The sequence below is a fragment of the Colias eurytheme genome, chromosome 6 (assembly GCF_061535395.1).
Source record: "Colias eurytheme isolate Ceu_HAF_F1 chromosome 6, ilColEury1 Martin Lab GWU primary, whole genome shotgun sequence".
NCBI lineage: Eukaryota > Metazoa > Arthropoda > Insecta > Lepidoptera > Pieridae > Colias > Colias eurytheme.
The window spans coordinates 5,045,763-5,059,927 of record NC_142985.1 but is presented as its reverse complement, the minus strand read 5'-3'; the positions used below and the strand labels follow the sequence as shown (position 1 = coordinate 5,059,927).

The 14,165-nt window shown below is 34.9% G+C and overlaps 1 protein-coding gene across 2 annotated transcripts in view; it reads right to left on the bottom strand.

Moving 5' to 3' along the window:
- Nucleotides 1–755: 755 nt before the first annotated feature.
- The window catches only part of LOC149907642 (uncharacterized), a 49,412-nt gene continuing 36,002 nt past the window's right edge, over nucleotides 756–14,165 (bottom strand). For both annotated transcript variants that reach the window (XM_090102657.1, XM_090102658.1), the window contains exon 3: nucleotides 756–3,461. In XM_090102657.1, the coding sequence (XP_089958783.1) occupies nucleotides 1,706–3,433 (1,728 nt within the window). In that variant the 5' untranslated portion in view covers nucleotides 3,434–3,461 and the 3' untranslated portion in view covers nucleotides 756–1,705. The remainder of the gene's footprint in view (nucleotides 3,462–14,165) is intronic.

The window sequence follows — 14,165 nt, the reverse complement described above, 5'->3', positions numbered from 1 at the left end:
TGTAGATAGAGTTCTTAATCGCAGCTTTTGCCCTCAAACAAAAAACAGGGAAATAAAAATAATACAACAGCAATAAATTTTAAATGGTTTATTTGTCGTTTGTTTCAATGCGTTATATATTTAAATAAGTTTCATAACAAAAGTTTATGGTAGGTATAAATATTCTTATTCTATCATATGACTGTATGCGCTAATTCGAGTTATAATCTGGGTTATGATAGGCAATATAGGACTTATACAGGTATATGATATAAATCACGTATAAAATTATTGCAAGGGTAGATAACGTATTTAAGCCATCATATATGCTTCTTAATTTTCACGAAATCATAACAGTATTTCTTTATTCCTAGCCACCTTAGAGATTCCTTCCAATAATAATCACAATTTTTAATCTCGTTTGCGTTAATAAACATTTAAATTGGCCGTATAATATTAATAAGTATAAAAATATTAATTCCAGAACATCTTATTAACACAATGGTTAAGGTCTCATGAAATGAATCTACAAAAATAGCCAATAAATAACGTAATAACTTCATTTTGTACCCCTTACCATCAGAGCAACTGGTTTATTGCGTATTATACATAAATATTATATCAATTGGGCATAAACTAAGAGTCAGATAGTTTGATATATCGTTGAAAGTAATTTTATTGAGTCCTCATTCTTTTGTAAGTAATTTTTATGTATCTAATATGGGTTATGTGACACTGAATGCAGGGAAACTAACTTTAAGGTATGTTATATCAACTATGATAAATCATTTAAAATAGCATGAACAGTAAAATATTTCGTTTACTCATAATCTATTGTTTCGACGATTTCCAAAAAAGCAAATTACCAGCAAGCGTAAACGCAAAACAACTGAAAAGTTACAGCACAGTTAGCTGGCTGACGGTTAATTATTCAACTCGTTAGTTATTCGAGTTTGTTGTTCAAGTTAGATTATTTAAAACTCTAGCGTGAAAATAAATTGATCATTATAAATTTCAGTAACGCATTTTTTTGTGAGTACAACATCTGACTCCCAGTCTAACCCCGATACGATTCTGTCAATGCTATGATTGTTCTAAGCGAATTATTACTTTATATTTCATTCCTAAATACAATTAGTATACTTTAACAATATTCTCAATAATAAAAGTTAACGCATTATATTATAGTATGAAGTAAGTATTCTATATTGCTCATTTTTGTACAAAGTTTTCATAAAGTATTGGTGTTTTATTTCAGAAAATATAATTAATGTATAACTACAATTTAATTACATGCTTTAAATATTTAATTACAATACATTAAATGGCTATAGATACTGTTTGAGGAACTACATAGTAAATAAACGAGGAATAAAGGTCTAGGAGAAAAAATATACAACATCACTTAAATGATGAGGTGAGGAACGGACAAAATATCAACGTAAGAGCGCAATAACAGCTAACAGACTAACTGTACATTAAGGATCGAGCGAAAAATATATTCACAATAATAATATCTAAACAAGTTAAGTACAAAATCGAAAACATTAATTAACTTATATACATCTTTATATACAAAGCTATCACATCTTACAAATTCATATCACTATTTACATTATTGCAAGTTTTAGTACTCGTAGTCACGTCCGTGTTAATTGTCTTTTTTCGTGAAACGTTTGAATAATGTTATAATGTTATTCACAACGTTTATCACTATAGCCTTATGTTACACATACACTATATGTGGTTTTTCAGGGGTCCGGTGTGGAGTAATAGTTTCATACGCAAACTGTTGATAAATGTGTTCTTCACTGTCTTCTTGGTAATAAGGATTCTTGTCCATGCTCTGCCAAGGAGGATTTAATGAATGGAAGTTATTGGTCACTGACGAACCAATCATTAGATATCTGTCTACTTCTCTTTTGTTGTCAGCTTCTCTCCCACGCGTCGTATAGACCAACCCATTGCCTAGTTTCGAAACGTCACCATTTAACATGACGCTGGTCATGACTTGTTTCGATTTATTTCCTTTACACTTTTTCAACGGTCCCATGAAGTATAAAACTCCACCAACTATACTAGTAATGATGCTAATTGTCATCACCACGATAGCAACAACCACCCAACCGCTGGAGCACCCGAATTCTGATTCTGGGATTTGTACAAAATGAATGCCCTTTAAGTGAATAGGTGCAGCACACTTGATATCTTCATAATCAATTTTCAATATAGTACTTGTATTTTCAGACTTTTTACTACGTATTTCACATTCTCTTCCAAGCTTCCAAAGCCATAGGAGCGAACAATTACATACAAATGGATTGCCAGAGATTTCTAGCTCTTGTAATGTGTCGATTGGGAAATGAGATGCTTCGAGTGTTTCTAATGCATTATTTTTCATATAAATGTGAGTCAATTTAGGATTTCCATGAAATAATCTCGGAGGCACTTCTCTCACTCTTAAATTTTCATTCATCCAAATCTTTTGTAGATTAATATTATCAACAAATGCTCTAGCGTCTATTCTCTCTAAATTGAATATTCTACTTAGATGTAAATGTTTTAAATGAAAGAGACTTTGGAAAGACAATGATGTTATATTATAGAAGAAATTACCACTTAAGTACAAGTGCGATAAATTAGATAATTTTGATAGTGCAGATGTGGGAATTGTTGTCATATTATTATCACTTAAGTCTAGATGCCGCAAGGATGGCAAATTATGTAATCCTAGTGGATCGATTTCTTCGATTATATTGTTATTCAAATCTAAATGTCTTAATTCCTTTAAGTACGGAATACCATGCTTAGCTATTTTCTGAATCAAATTTTCAGAAAGATCCAGATATTCCATACGAATAACAGTCAGCAAATTAACTGACGGTATTTCCAGTATAGAATTATTCTTTAACGAAAGAATTCTCAGCGAAGATAAAGGTTCAAATGTGTCTGCTTCGAATGTCACCAATTTATTATTTGACAAATCCAGTCTTTCTAAAACTGAGAGATCTTTGAATGTTTGCATTTGTATAATGGATATCTCATTATTCGATAAATCCAAATCAATAAGTCTCTTCAGTCCAACAAATGTGTCCTTATCTAATTTTCTTAGTGCATTGTGACTTACATTAAGATGGGTCATCTCAATATTGGTATCAAAATTTTTACTACCTAAGTCTTGTACTCTGTTGTACGAGATATCGAGGATGGTTAGTTGCGTGTAGAAACCGAAGGTGTAGAGAAGGTTGTCGATAGCATTGTGGGTAAGGTTTATGTGGGTCGCTTCTGGGTTCAGTTGTATAGGCACAATTTCGAGGCCTGCGTTGGCGCAAGACGCCGCTCTGAGCGCATCGTCGCAGGCGCATCGCGGGGGACACAAGGTACGAGCCGCTGCCGTCCATGCCCACGCCACCACTACCACCCAGCTCCAGTGTGCTACGCCGCGTGAGCCCATAACATTTCATATATGAGCCACCTAGTACCTGGAATAAAAGAAAATACAAATATTAAATATGATAACAAAAGTAATTTAGCAAACGCCTAATTTGATTTTCTTTTAACATTTTTGAGATTTAACATTTGCATTACCATAACTAATTAAATACTTCTTTAAACGAGAGGGGAGAGTTGAACACAAAAACCTTATCATTATGATAAAATCTTAATCAAATTTCTGGTCCGAACTGCGCTTAACAAATGTATCCCTCCACCGCAATTATTTTGTTTGTGAAAGAGTAGGATTGTTGGATTAATATTATATTAGATTTATACGCATTCTCGATAACAAAGTTTGTCCATTTACATTTTAGCCGAATACATTATTATAATACCATGTTCATATCGTTCTAATTTAATTATAAGTTTTGGTTGTTATGTTTTACAGTGATTAGCCAATCAGGGTACTTAATAATATCATTGTTATTTTGTTTAACAATAAACAGTAACCATATAATGCTTTCGGCACCACTAAAATAGGTATTATTGTTTACCCACGTTAACACACTATACATGTTTCTTCCTAGACTATCGTACGTCTTACGAGAAACTTGTAGCTTGAACCCGTTTCACTAATCCTTTGCCGCCCGAACAATTCCTTCACAATACCTACCAAAACGCTCGGCTATTAACAAAGGAGCGTTTGGTACTTTAAATTAAATGTTCGGCTTTACAATTCGACGGAATGTATAATGAATAGCACCGTAACATCTGTTAACGAAAGCGAACGATCTCAAAAGTTTTCACGCGCGGGAATAACTAATCGCGAAGGTTGGAATTCAATTTATGGCTTCTAGTGTACCTCCAGGGAGATCACGCCATGCTAAAGTATTAATAATGCAAAACAGTGTCACGAAAAGTTTTTGATTCCCGATGCAAATTGAATTAGAAAACGAAGCAGGGCTGGAACTCGGCTCAGCACTTCGTCAGTTATTGTTGACTTGCTAAATGTTAATTCATTTATCTTAACCGATAAGTACAATGTTCGAAAGATAAAATTTACCCTCCGCGGATTAAATACAATTTTATGAGCAGTTAACGTTGTGAGAATTCGTCTTTGGGAGGACGTGAGAAGTCGACCTCTTTAGCCTCCCTTCGCAATTTGATATCATCCTGTACGAATGGATTACCCCATCGCGCCTGAATTACAGAAACCATACGTATACGCACATTCGATACATATCAGACCCGGTATTAAGATGGATTAATTCTGTACCTTTTTTATTAGAAGCTCAAACTTGGATTTAAAATTTTCATGATATCGACATTTATATGTAAATAATACATAAAATAGGTAAACTGTATTTATTGTTCCCTTTTGGGATTACTCAAAGGTGGTCGTGGTTAAGCGGCTCCTATAAAAGGGCCAAAAGGGAGGGCACGCCCTCTATTTCCGAGCCTAAACTGCTCCGGCCGGGACTCTTTTGTCTTTTAATTTCCTGTCCGCCAGTGCGCGTTGAGATCCTGAATTTCGCTTTCGTGAGCTTCGTTAACTTGTTTCGCCCTTTGTTGTTAGGTACTGAACTTTTCTATTACGTCACATCGATTGAAACCGCTAAATTCATTGGAAAATTTAAGAATTGCTGCCCCAAAAAGCGAATGAGCAACGATTTTAACGTCTTAATTTCGCTTTTATGTAACGCAAATGACTTTTGAACTTTGTTCTTTTGACATGATCAAAGATTGAGTGAAATTAAAGTTATATATTTTATTCTTGGAAACTTTTTAATTTATTTTTATTCTTATGATTACTTACAATAGCATAGCTTTTATAGCCCTAAGTAAGAAGTAAGTTCCCTTGTTCTGAAGATTTAATTAAATGTGGAATTCCCGGAGACCAATAACTCTGTTATATCTATTACAAAGCTAACCGCTAACTATCGAAGATGCCAGTAATTTACTAAGCATTGGTAAACGGTAAATTCAATGTTAAAGGCAATGGTCTCACCACAATTAATAAATGTCAACAGCGCCGGGATATTTAAATTATTATCAAAACTATCCACTTAGTTGTATCTCATTGTGGTTTTAGTAATCAACGGAGGTAGCGAACGGTTCCCACTAAAGTTATCACGATGCAGATGTTAATACAACTTGAGACATTACTAACACAAAGGACGGTTTACAAGGGGCGCCGAGACAATAAAACCAGTGTAAAAGTCGGCTAACCACTCCCCAGAAAATATCCGAACCCTCTCCACTTCGACTAGCTTAAGTCGTGCAATGTTTTAATAATACCCAAAGCTAAAAAATTACCCAGTAGTTGATTACGTTTTCGAAGCAGTGTTTGGAAATTGTTTTGACTCAGTTCTGTTTGTGGCACAAAATACACATGTTTGCGTTGGTTTTAAGCTAAGGACTGGTATAATGAGAAAACTTGGTCAGCTCCCGAGTCCAACGCTTCGAGACTCCGGTAAAACACAAAAAGCTGGCGAATGACAAGCGTTCTAAATGCAAGTGCAACTTCACGTTGAGTTCTACGAAAATAAATGACGGCATTCCTCTTCTTACGAAGAAATGTTGTAAATGGAGTTTGTAGAATCTGCAACTTTAAACAAATAGACGGCTCTACATTAACAGAAGTAGATTTTGTAACGTTCAAAGAAATGCACTTATGTTGTATTGTTTACATGGAACGTTAAAGAATATCCATCATGAAGACGAAAATTACAGTTACAATAAGTTAATCATATTAATAATGGGTGATATTAATTGAATTTCTATTGGTGTTCCAATTTCTAATTAGTCTCTCGGGCAATATTAATTAAATAATAACCAACATAACGATGATAAACTTTCCACACCCCTCACTAACAGATTTCAATATTGTGAGGGAACCACACCTGCTATAAGTTGTCCTTACTATTGATTTTGTAATCAAAGATCGATTAGAGAAATTCCTTTAGGAAATACGAGATAATGTTATGAATAGAATATAAATCAGTTATTCGTTCTGATTATAATCCAACTAGGATAAGTTTTTATATACGTAAAGATGAAACAATATAAAAAGTTATTTATGTTTATTTCTAAACAAACAAAATGCTAATACTTAATATTGATGTTGCAAAAAACAAGAAAGTACCCATCTCCATAATATCTTGGCATCAACAAAGTAACAAAAAAGGAAGTTCACGAACAAAACACCTACACAATTCCATTTTCTCTTTCATCGTAACGGAGCGAACTTAGTGAATCAGTCTTCTCTATGGGCGCTTTTATAAACGCAATAATGAGAAGTGCTAAGGCGGCATTCAGCTGTGAGCCATAACGAGGGCCGTCAATGAATCGTCCATGAGGCGGGACAAAACTTGCTTCTCGCGGGTTAATCGAGCTGCTGCGGCACTCAGCCGCACACCGCCGCGCCAAGTCGCACACATGAGCTAGCCAAAGGGCTTTTAGCACCCGTTTGCTTTAGCTTTGACTTTCGTCACTAGCCTCCATCCGATACGGGCACGGATGAATAGTCAATGAATGAATTTAGGCCAGAACGGACGGCGCAGATTAAAACCATGTTTGTTCTCGCCTAACTCGATTCAAAATGCTCAGGCGTTGAATGCTTCATTTGGACGTTGTTTCGACCCACTGATAAATGAGCGAGTTGTTTCAAGTCGCATTTTCAGTGTTCAATGTTCCAAAGACCTAGTTACAAAATGGGTAAATAGTCGTAAATAATCTTCAAAGTAAACAAGTAAATATTAATTAGAATTTAAATTATTTAATTGTCTAATAAATTACATTTTCATACAAAACTGCAATTGATTTTCATTAAATAATATGTAATGGAAATTTTAGTCCAAGATCATAAATCTTTATAAATGGTAGCGTCAGCCCTAATGAAGTTGTATGAAAGACTGGAAAATTAGTCAATACCCTTAACCGATATGCGCATCTTGAACGGAATCGTCGAGGCTGAATAATGAAATAGCTCATTGAAGCGCTATCGTCACTCAGAAGCCATCGGAACGCGATCGCGCCGACCGAGCCCGAGCGAAAATCCCAAGGATTCCGTGTGAGATATCTGGCGGCTCTTTTAGGGTTATTTAATGGAGTGGGTTTTAGGCAAATGAGTCGAATACATCTCCTTCTCCTTACGTTGAAAAATCCGTGTTTTCGATAAATAAAGACCGGCCATGAAATAAATTAGCCCCGCACTTTGTCTTCATTCAGAAAGCGAAGCCTTTTATGTGAATAAAAATTGGTAGACACTTATGGCAAATTGCCAATACGGGAAAATGGAAATAGTCTAGTTAGCGGAAGCGTACTCATTCTCAGAACGCCACAAAAAGTAACAATAAAATTAAATGTAATTATTGTGCTTCGAAGCTGCGTACTCACCGAAACACGTACGTTTATATTCAAATTTGAAACCATCAATGCGTGTGCATTAAGCCTTACAGCCAAGTGCAGATAATTGAAACCGTATAGTTAGATATAGTTTTAACTGGTATTTATGAAAGCTGAATGCGAAATGCGGAGGTTTTAACCCGACGCGAGCGTAAAGCTATATATCTGTAGCTGTACGTCTGTACCGCGCTTAGCTCAGTCGCGTCTCTAAAAGAGTAACGTGCAACAAAATCCCACGTTTCAGTTTCCCTATTCCCTATTGCAACATACGGGGGATTTCCAGTAACGTATTCAAAGTTTGCAGCCGAGGCTACGGGGTTAGAACGTAATGCGTTTTATGAATGAATGAACGATGAATGGGAGGATTTCACTTCAAGTAACCGTTGGCCTGAGACAAGCGCAGCGATACGTGCAATGTGCCAGTTTTTGCACTGAGCCGTTTCGTATTATGAGCATTTCTTTTGCATTGAATTTACTTCCATCGTTCACTGATCTAATATGAATTTTAATGAACAATTACAACGGTTTTTATTTTTATTTTAAGTATAGCTAAAACTCGAAAGAAAGATTCATTTTCTTCTTTAAGAAATTTAGAAGAACACTAAAAAGCTTCTTATTACGGTGTATTTTATCCGGGTGGTCTAAGAATCACCCTCCGGGAAATATAAAAAATGAAGAACCGGCCAGTTACAACGACAGATTGATCACGTACTTTTAAACCAAAAAAGTAGCCTGTGAATACGAAGTTTTGAAGCATTCAAAAGTACAAGACAAGGACTTCATTATGCCCGCTGTTTAAACCGTGAAAGAAAAAATTACAAGGAACCCGATATTATCCTTTTAAATTAAGCTTTTAAACCAGATTAAATTACAGCCTTATCCCTACACGATAGAGTCTAGATTTGTGATGAAACTAGTTGTATTTGTTAATAGCTCTATACGATGTCATCAGTGTATCAATGCAATGTGATGATGTGATGTAAAACCAATGAATTTCGTAATACGCGAGTTGAATCGTCCATAGCCCTGTTCCTATTTGATCAGAATCAAGAGGTATTTATTAATCAGTGTTCTGCAAATGGTTTGCGACGCTCAAAGGCTATATTGAGTTGATTAATACGATTTGCCCATGATTTGCCCTTTGGACATTGATTGCATTACTAGAAGACCAAAACGACGAAAACTGTTAACTCGTCTAGAAAACGAGTCTCGTTAAAACGTAATTTGATTATCATTCCCTCGAGTGGAAAATAGTTAAAAAGAAACTAAATACAATCATGCTTGTAGCTACAATACAAAATAAACATAGAAGATAGTAGAACATGACCCATAAATGTAAACAGCGATCAATGATTTGAGTTAAATTGCATTACAACGGGCTTCAATTATAAAAGTAGTTCATTGAAGTACTCAGTACTCTGTTACGACCGTTTTATTGTAAAAACGGTTAACAAGGCTTAGAATGCCTAGCGGGATCACATCCTGGGCTATGCAATAATGTGAGTAAAAAGCAGGCATGTATGTACCGCAAGACAGACTAGCTCCATCTTATCAGTCGCTTCCGGAGGTCAGTGTCCTGACCACGAGATAGCGTGATTTATTGCGGACGATATGTCTCTATGGATATTGGATACATTGTCGATACATTGTATTCGGAATAGATTTAAAAGCCATTGATGGATACGGCTACAAAAATGGTATCAAAGATATCAGATGATTGATCAAAGTTCTCATTTTGAACATAATAAATCATTAAATCTTGCTAAAAACAACGTCGTGTATATTCTTAAAATTAATTTTGATATTTAATAAAAATTCAAATAACAAGTAAACGTTACATTTAACAGAAATATGAGCATAATGTTAGTTAAAAATTAAAATACAAATTGCTTGTGAAACTGACGTTTTTTATTCAACAAACAATGTATTTTTATTCATGATTTTCAATATAAAACACACTGCAGCAAAGCATTGCAAGCTTTTCAAGCATGACAATATTACACAAAGACGTGCGAAGTTGTTGGACAAGTTTCTATAAACTCCTTTGGAAGAGTAGCGTTTGCAGTTTCCATCGCTATAAGTTCCTAGACAACAGATTTCTACAACAAGATTCATTAAAATATCTAAATGCTAACTTGGGTCGTCCTTGTCTGTTAAAAGTTTGTTATATTTTGCGAAACATATCTTTATAAGGTGCTAATTATTAACATCAAAATTCTAAACTAAGTTTACGTGGGTGTTCATTTACCTCAAAGTTGTGGATACATTATTGAGAGTAATTAGTAATTAACAAACATACAATTGACAATATAAGTAACAACACATTAATAATTTCAACGACGATAAAAACCCCTCAAATCCTAATAGGAACGTATCAACACAAATCCGAGTAGTTCAAATTTCATGAAATCGAAACTCATATCTATGAAACTCCCATTTACCTTCAAAATGCGTAGTGTTTATGAGACATCTCCCACGAGATCGCCTACCACAACCGCATATGTTATCCGATGATCTATCTACGGTAGAGGACGTATCGATTACATCTACGAACACCAATCTAGCCAATACACTTAAGGAATAAGAACTATATTCGTGTATCAATTATATCTAGAGTCGTAAGATTTTAAGGCAAGAGATATCGGTTACTAATCGCGGCCGGCGTGTATAAATCAAAATTGGTAAATGGACCATAAAAAATAAGTTTAATAGTAAGTCAATGTGTGATGGGAAAATAGTGAAATAAACAAAACATCAATGTTTATCACTATTTATGAGACGACTTCGTAATTAGATACTAAAAGCATTTAAATACATATATAAAGAAATATGGTTAAATTTTTTATAAATGATATAGAGATATAATAAACAGAGTTTCGAGTGAAAACAATACTCTCGGTAAAAGTTAGAAAACGTTTCTTGAATACAAACTCTCAAAGAATAAACCCTTGTGGTCTTCAAACCACTAAGTGTTCCGTTCGTATCAAATGTAGAGTAAGCCAAATTCAAAATGTTCCCACCGTTTCGCTTCACCGCCCATGAATATAACATTTCAAACTTCCATAATTATTTTTCTCGTGAACCAATACAACAATTATAGCATTCGTCACGATCTCAGAATGATTTGAGACTATATAATGAATCGTTATAAAAAGCATTGGGAATGCTGCGTAATTCACTTTACTTCTTAGCATGTACAATAGATCACATTTCGTATTACAGTTTCGAATATTTCGTTATACACTTGTTTTGAAAGTTATCCAATAAAATAAAATTTAAAATTGCGTCGTACATTTAATAATGTTCAAAAGACTATATTCTAGCGCCGCGCCAAAACTTTCAATATACCGTCACATAATTTTATCCAAGTAAAAAGGGAATATTTGCATGTTGGATCTAAGCGTCGTTGCGAGCTTACACGCTCCTACGCTTCATAAAAAACTTACGTGTAGTACAAGCATCGCCGTCTACCAAGTTTCAGTCGACGTTCGTGAGACCTCCGAATACAGTTCATGAGTAAAACGTTCTCTCGTACCTACATGAGACATAACAATATAACAATGAAACTATATCCCGTGCGAGACTGAGGTACAAATAGCCCGCCCTATTCGAATTCACGTCAAGTCGTCGTATTTGTAATTCAACACTGAGTCCCCGCGTATGTATTGTTTCACCTACGACCGCTAAAGGGGAAGCTCTTTGTTCATAAAACATTTATTAGTCGCGAATCGTTAATGAATTTGGCTTGAGGCTGTTCAAATTAAGCAAGTAGGGCGACGCGGTGCCCTTGACTTGAACAATATTGCGATCCGCAAATACGGAAATGTAACCACAATGACAATTTGGTGCTTAGTCGACATCCGTTTTCTCCTGTTTAAATCTTATTTACTTGGTCCTTTTGTTTAAAATGTAAAAAATGGATCAAGTTGAAAAAATAGCAACTCCGCCTTAAGGCAAAATAAAGGTGAAATGATTTTTACGTATAAAGAAAACTTAAAATAAACAATACGCATCACAATTCACAACCATTGAAACAAAAATATCTAACATGAGGATTTCGACCAAAAAATAATTTATATTGAAATTAATTCAAAACTCATGAATAATCAACCAACTTTTATTTCCTTTCAATCCCAACGCCATATATTACTGAAAAATATATTCATGAATTCGTAAACAAGTCTTCAAAGTTGACTACAACGATTGAAACAGGTGCGGTATTAACGGAAAGCTCATAAATATAAAGCAATAATTATGTTAAGGTGCGGCCCAATAACGTTAAAACCACGTAACAGAAGCCGAGAACTGTAAACTTAGATTAGATCGATTTTGTGGAATGGCCATTTCAGAGACCTAAAGTCGATACATAGGTGTAGCAATTCCAAGGGATCTCTAATTTCGTAAAGCCAGTAAACCGTCGTCGAGATGACGAACTAGCTGGAACCGAGGAGATACTCTTCATTAAGGCAGGGAGGAGCGACCCGCGGAGGGGAGGGGAGGGGACGGCGATGGCTTTATGGGACAATTTGCATTTACACGAGCCCAAGCACAGATTACGCCAGCACTTATCCGCCTGTCGAAATGAGACTCACCTCCCGCACCGCTACAGCCTACGACCAAACAAGCCTTTGTTTATATTACGCTGAATTTTTAACCGTCATTTGTTTTGACGGCACGCTCCTTAAACATGACGATATTCATTGCTAAAATGCTTTATTGTTTGATATTCGGTAAGCTTTTTTGCGATTCCATTTTCTGATTACGAGCTTTTATAAATATGAACGCCGATGAATAACAGTTTTTGAAAGGCAAGTCACGATTGTGTTACACTAGATAAGCGTGTTTCATAACGTTGTTTTATAATGTAAAAGCCTTCAACAGAGAGCTCATAGTCGGGAATATATTGACATAAACTAAACATTACATAGGTACAATTGAACACAAAAGCGTGTGCACACATAAACCTCTCCAGAACTGTCCCGAAATTTCCATTGACCCACTTATACCTTTGAATTGGTCAGACAAAAGCACGTCAATGCAGGAACATCATTCTGAGCAGCCATCTAACATCAATTTAGAACCCGTATGAGAAATGACACCACTCGATTACGAAGCAAATTTCAAACGAAACTACGCACGGTAATCCCAAACTAAATTTTATGGCCTTTAAATAATTCCTCCGAGGTACAAAATACCACCCACAGTTTCAATTAAAAATCAATATTACTTATAACGAAATTTAATCAAAGGCAGACAATGTAATTTTCAAAAGTTCCGAACTATTTTTGACAAAAATGAACAAAGCGATACAACTCGATCCGTTGTAAATTCAACAGAACTTTGTAACACGTTGTGAATAAAACATATTTTGATAACAGTTTATATGTTCATAGAATTGCCAGCTGTCTACAGTCAAATATACCGTATCCAAATATTAAGTTAGCTTAAAGCATAAATATTCATTGAAGCTCACGAACGAGCTATTTGCCACAGTGTCGCCACTGCACGTACCTACTATACCCTTAATCAGGGAAATTGCTAAGTAACCGAGCTGTACCAAAGTTTGTATGATAATGAAATAGCGGAATTGTTACACGAACGTACCCTGTTTGAATTTACCTATCGATAATATTAAGGTAGAGTAATTTATTTCAGTTGAGTTATATCATTTGAATGGCTGTGTTAAGTATATCACTATAATTGCTGCTTGAATTCTCATTCGATGCGTAACCCAAAATGATTACTAACGAATAAAAACTTTGCCTGCGGGCTTAAAAATGATAACTTTAAACTTCCACCTGCGGGCGTGTTTAATGTTTATTAGATCTTCGTTATAAATAGCATCTAATTACGACCATTTTTGTTACATTTTAATCAAAGAATAAAACCTATCATTTTATTTGTAAAATTTAATCAGTATCGGTATCCATCGCTTGGGCCCGGCTGTCGCTTGTGGTCATTTGAATTGAGACGTGAGATTGACCGATTGAACACGCGTTGGAATACATAGCTAGGTACATGTCTGAGCCAAAAACTGTATTGAAAAGTTTAGCAAGAAAATATCAACACATAGAAAATATAATTTATATTCATATTTATATATTACTTTAGTTTTCCATTTTTACTTATGAATAAGAACAAGATCACTTAAACTGATGAAATGTAACGTAAAAGCAATATTTTAAAATATTATGCCATTTTAGTTTCACGTGGAAAAATATTTACATAGTCTTATATCAAATAAGAGCACGGGCTATGTAACGTTCAACTTCACGAAATTATTTTAAACATTTTTCCACGAAATTTTTTCCAAGATAAATGTTATTCAGAGTAATTTTAGTAAT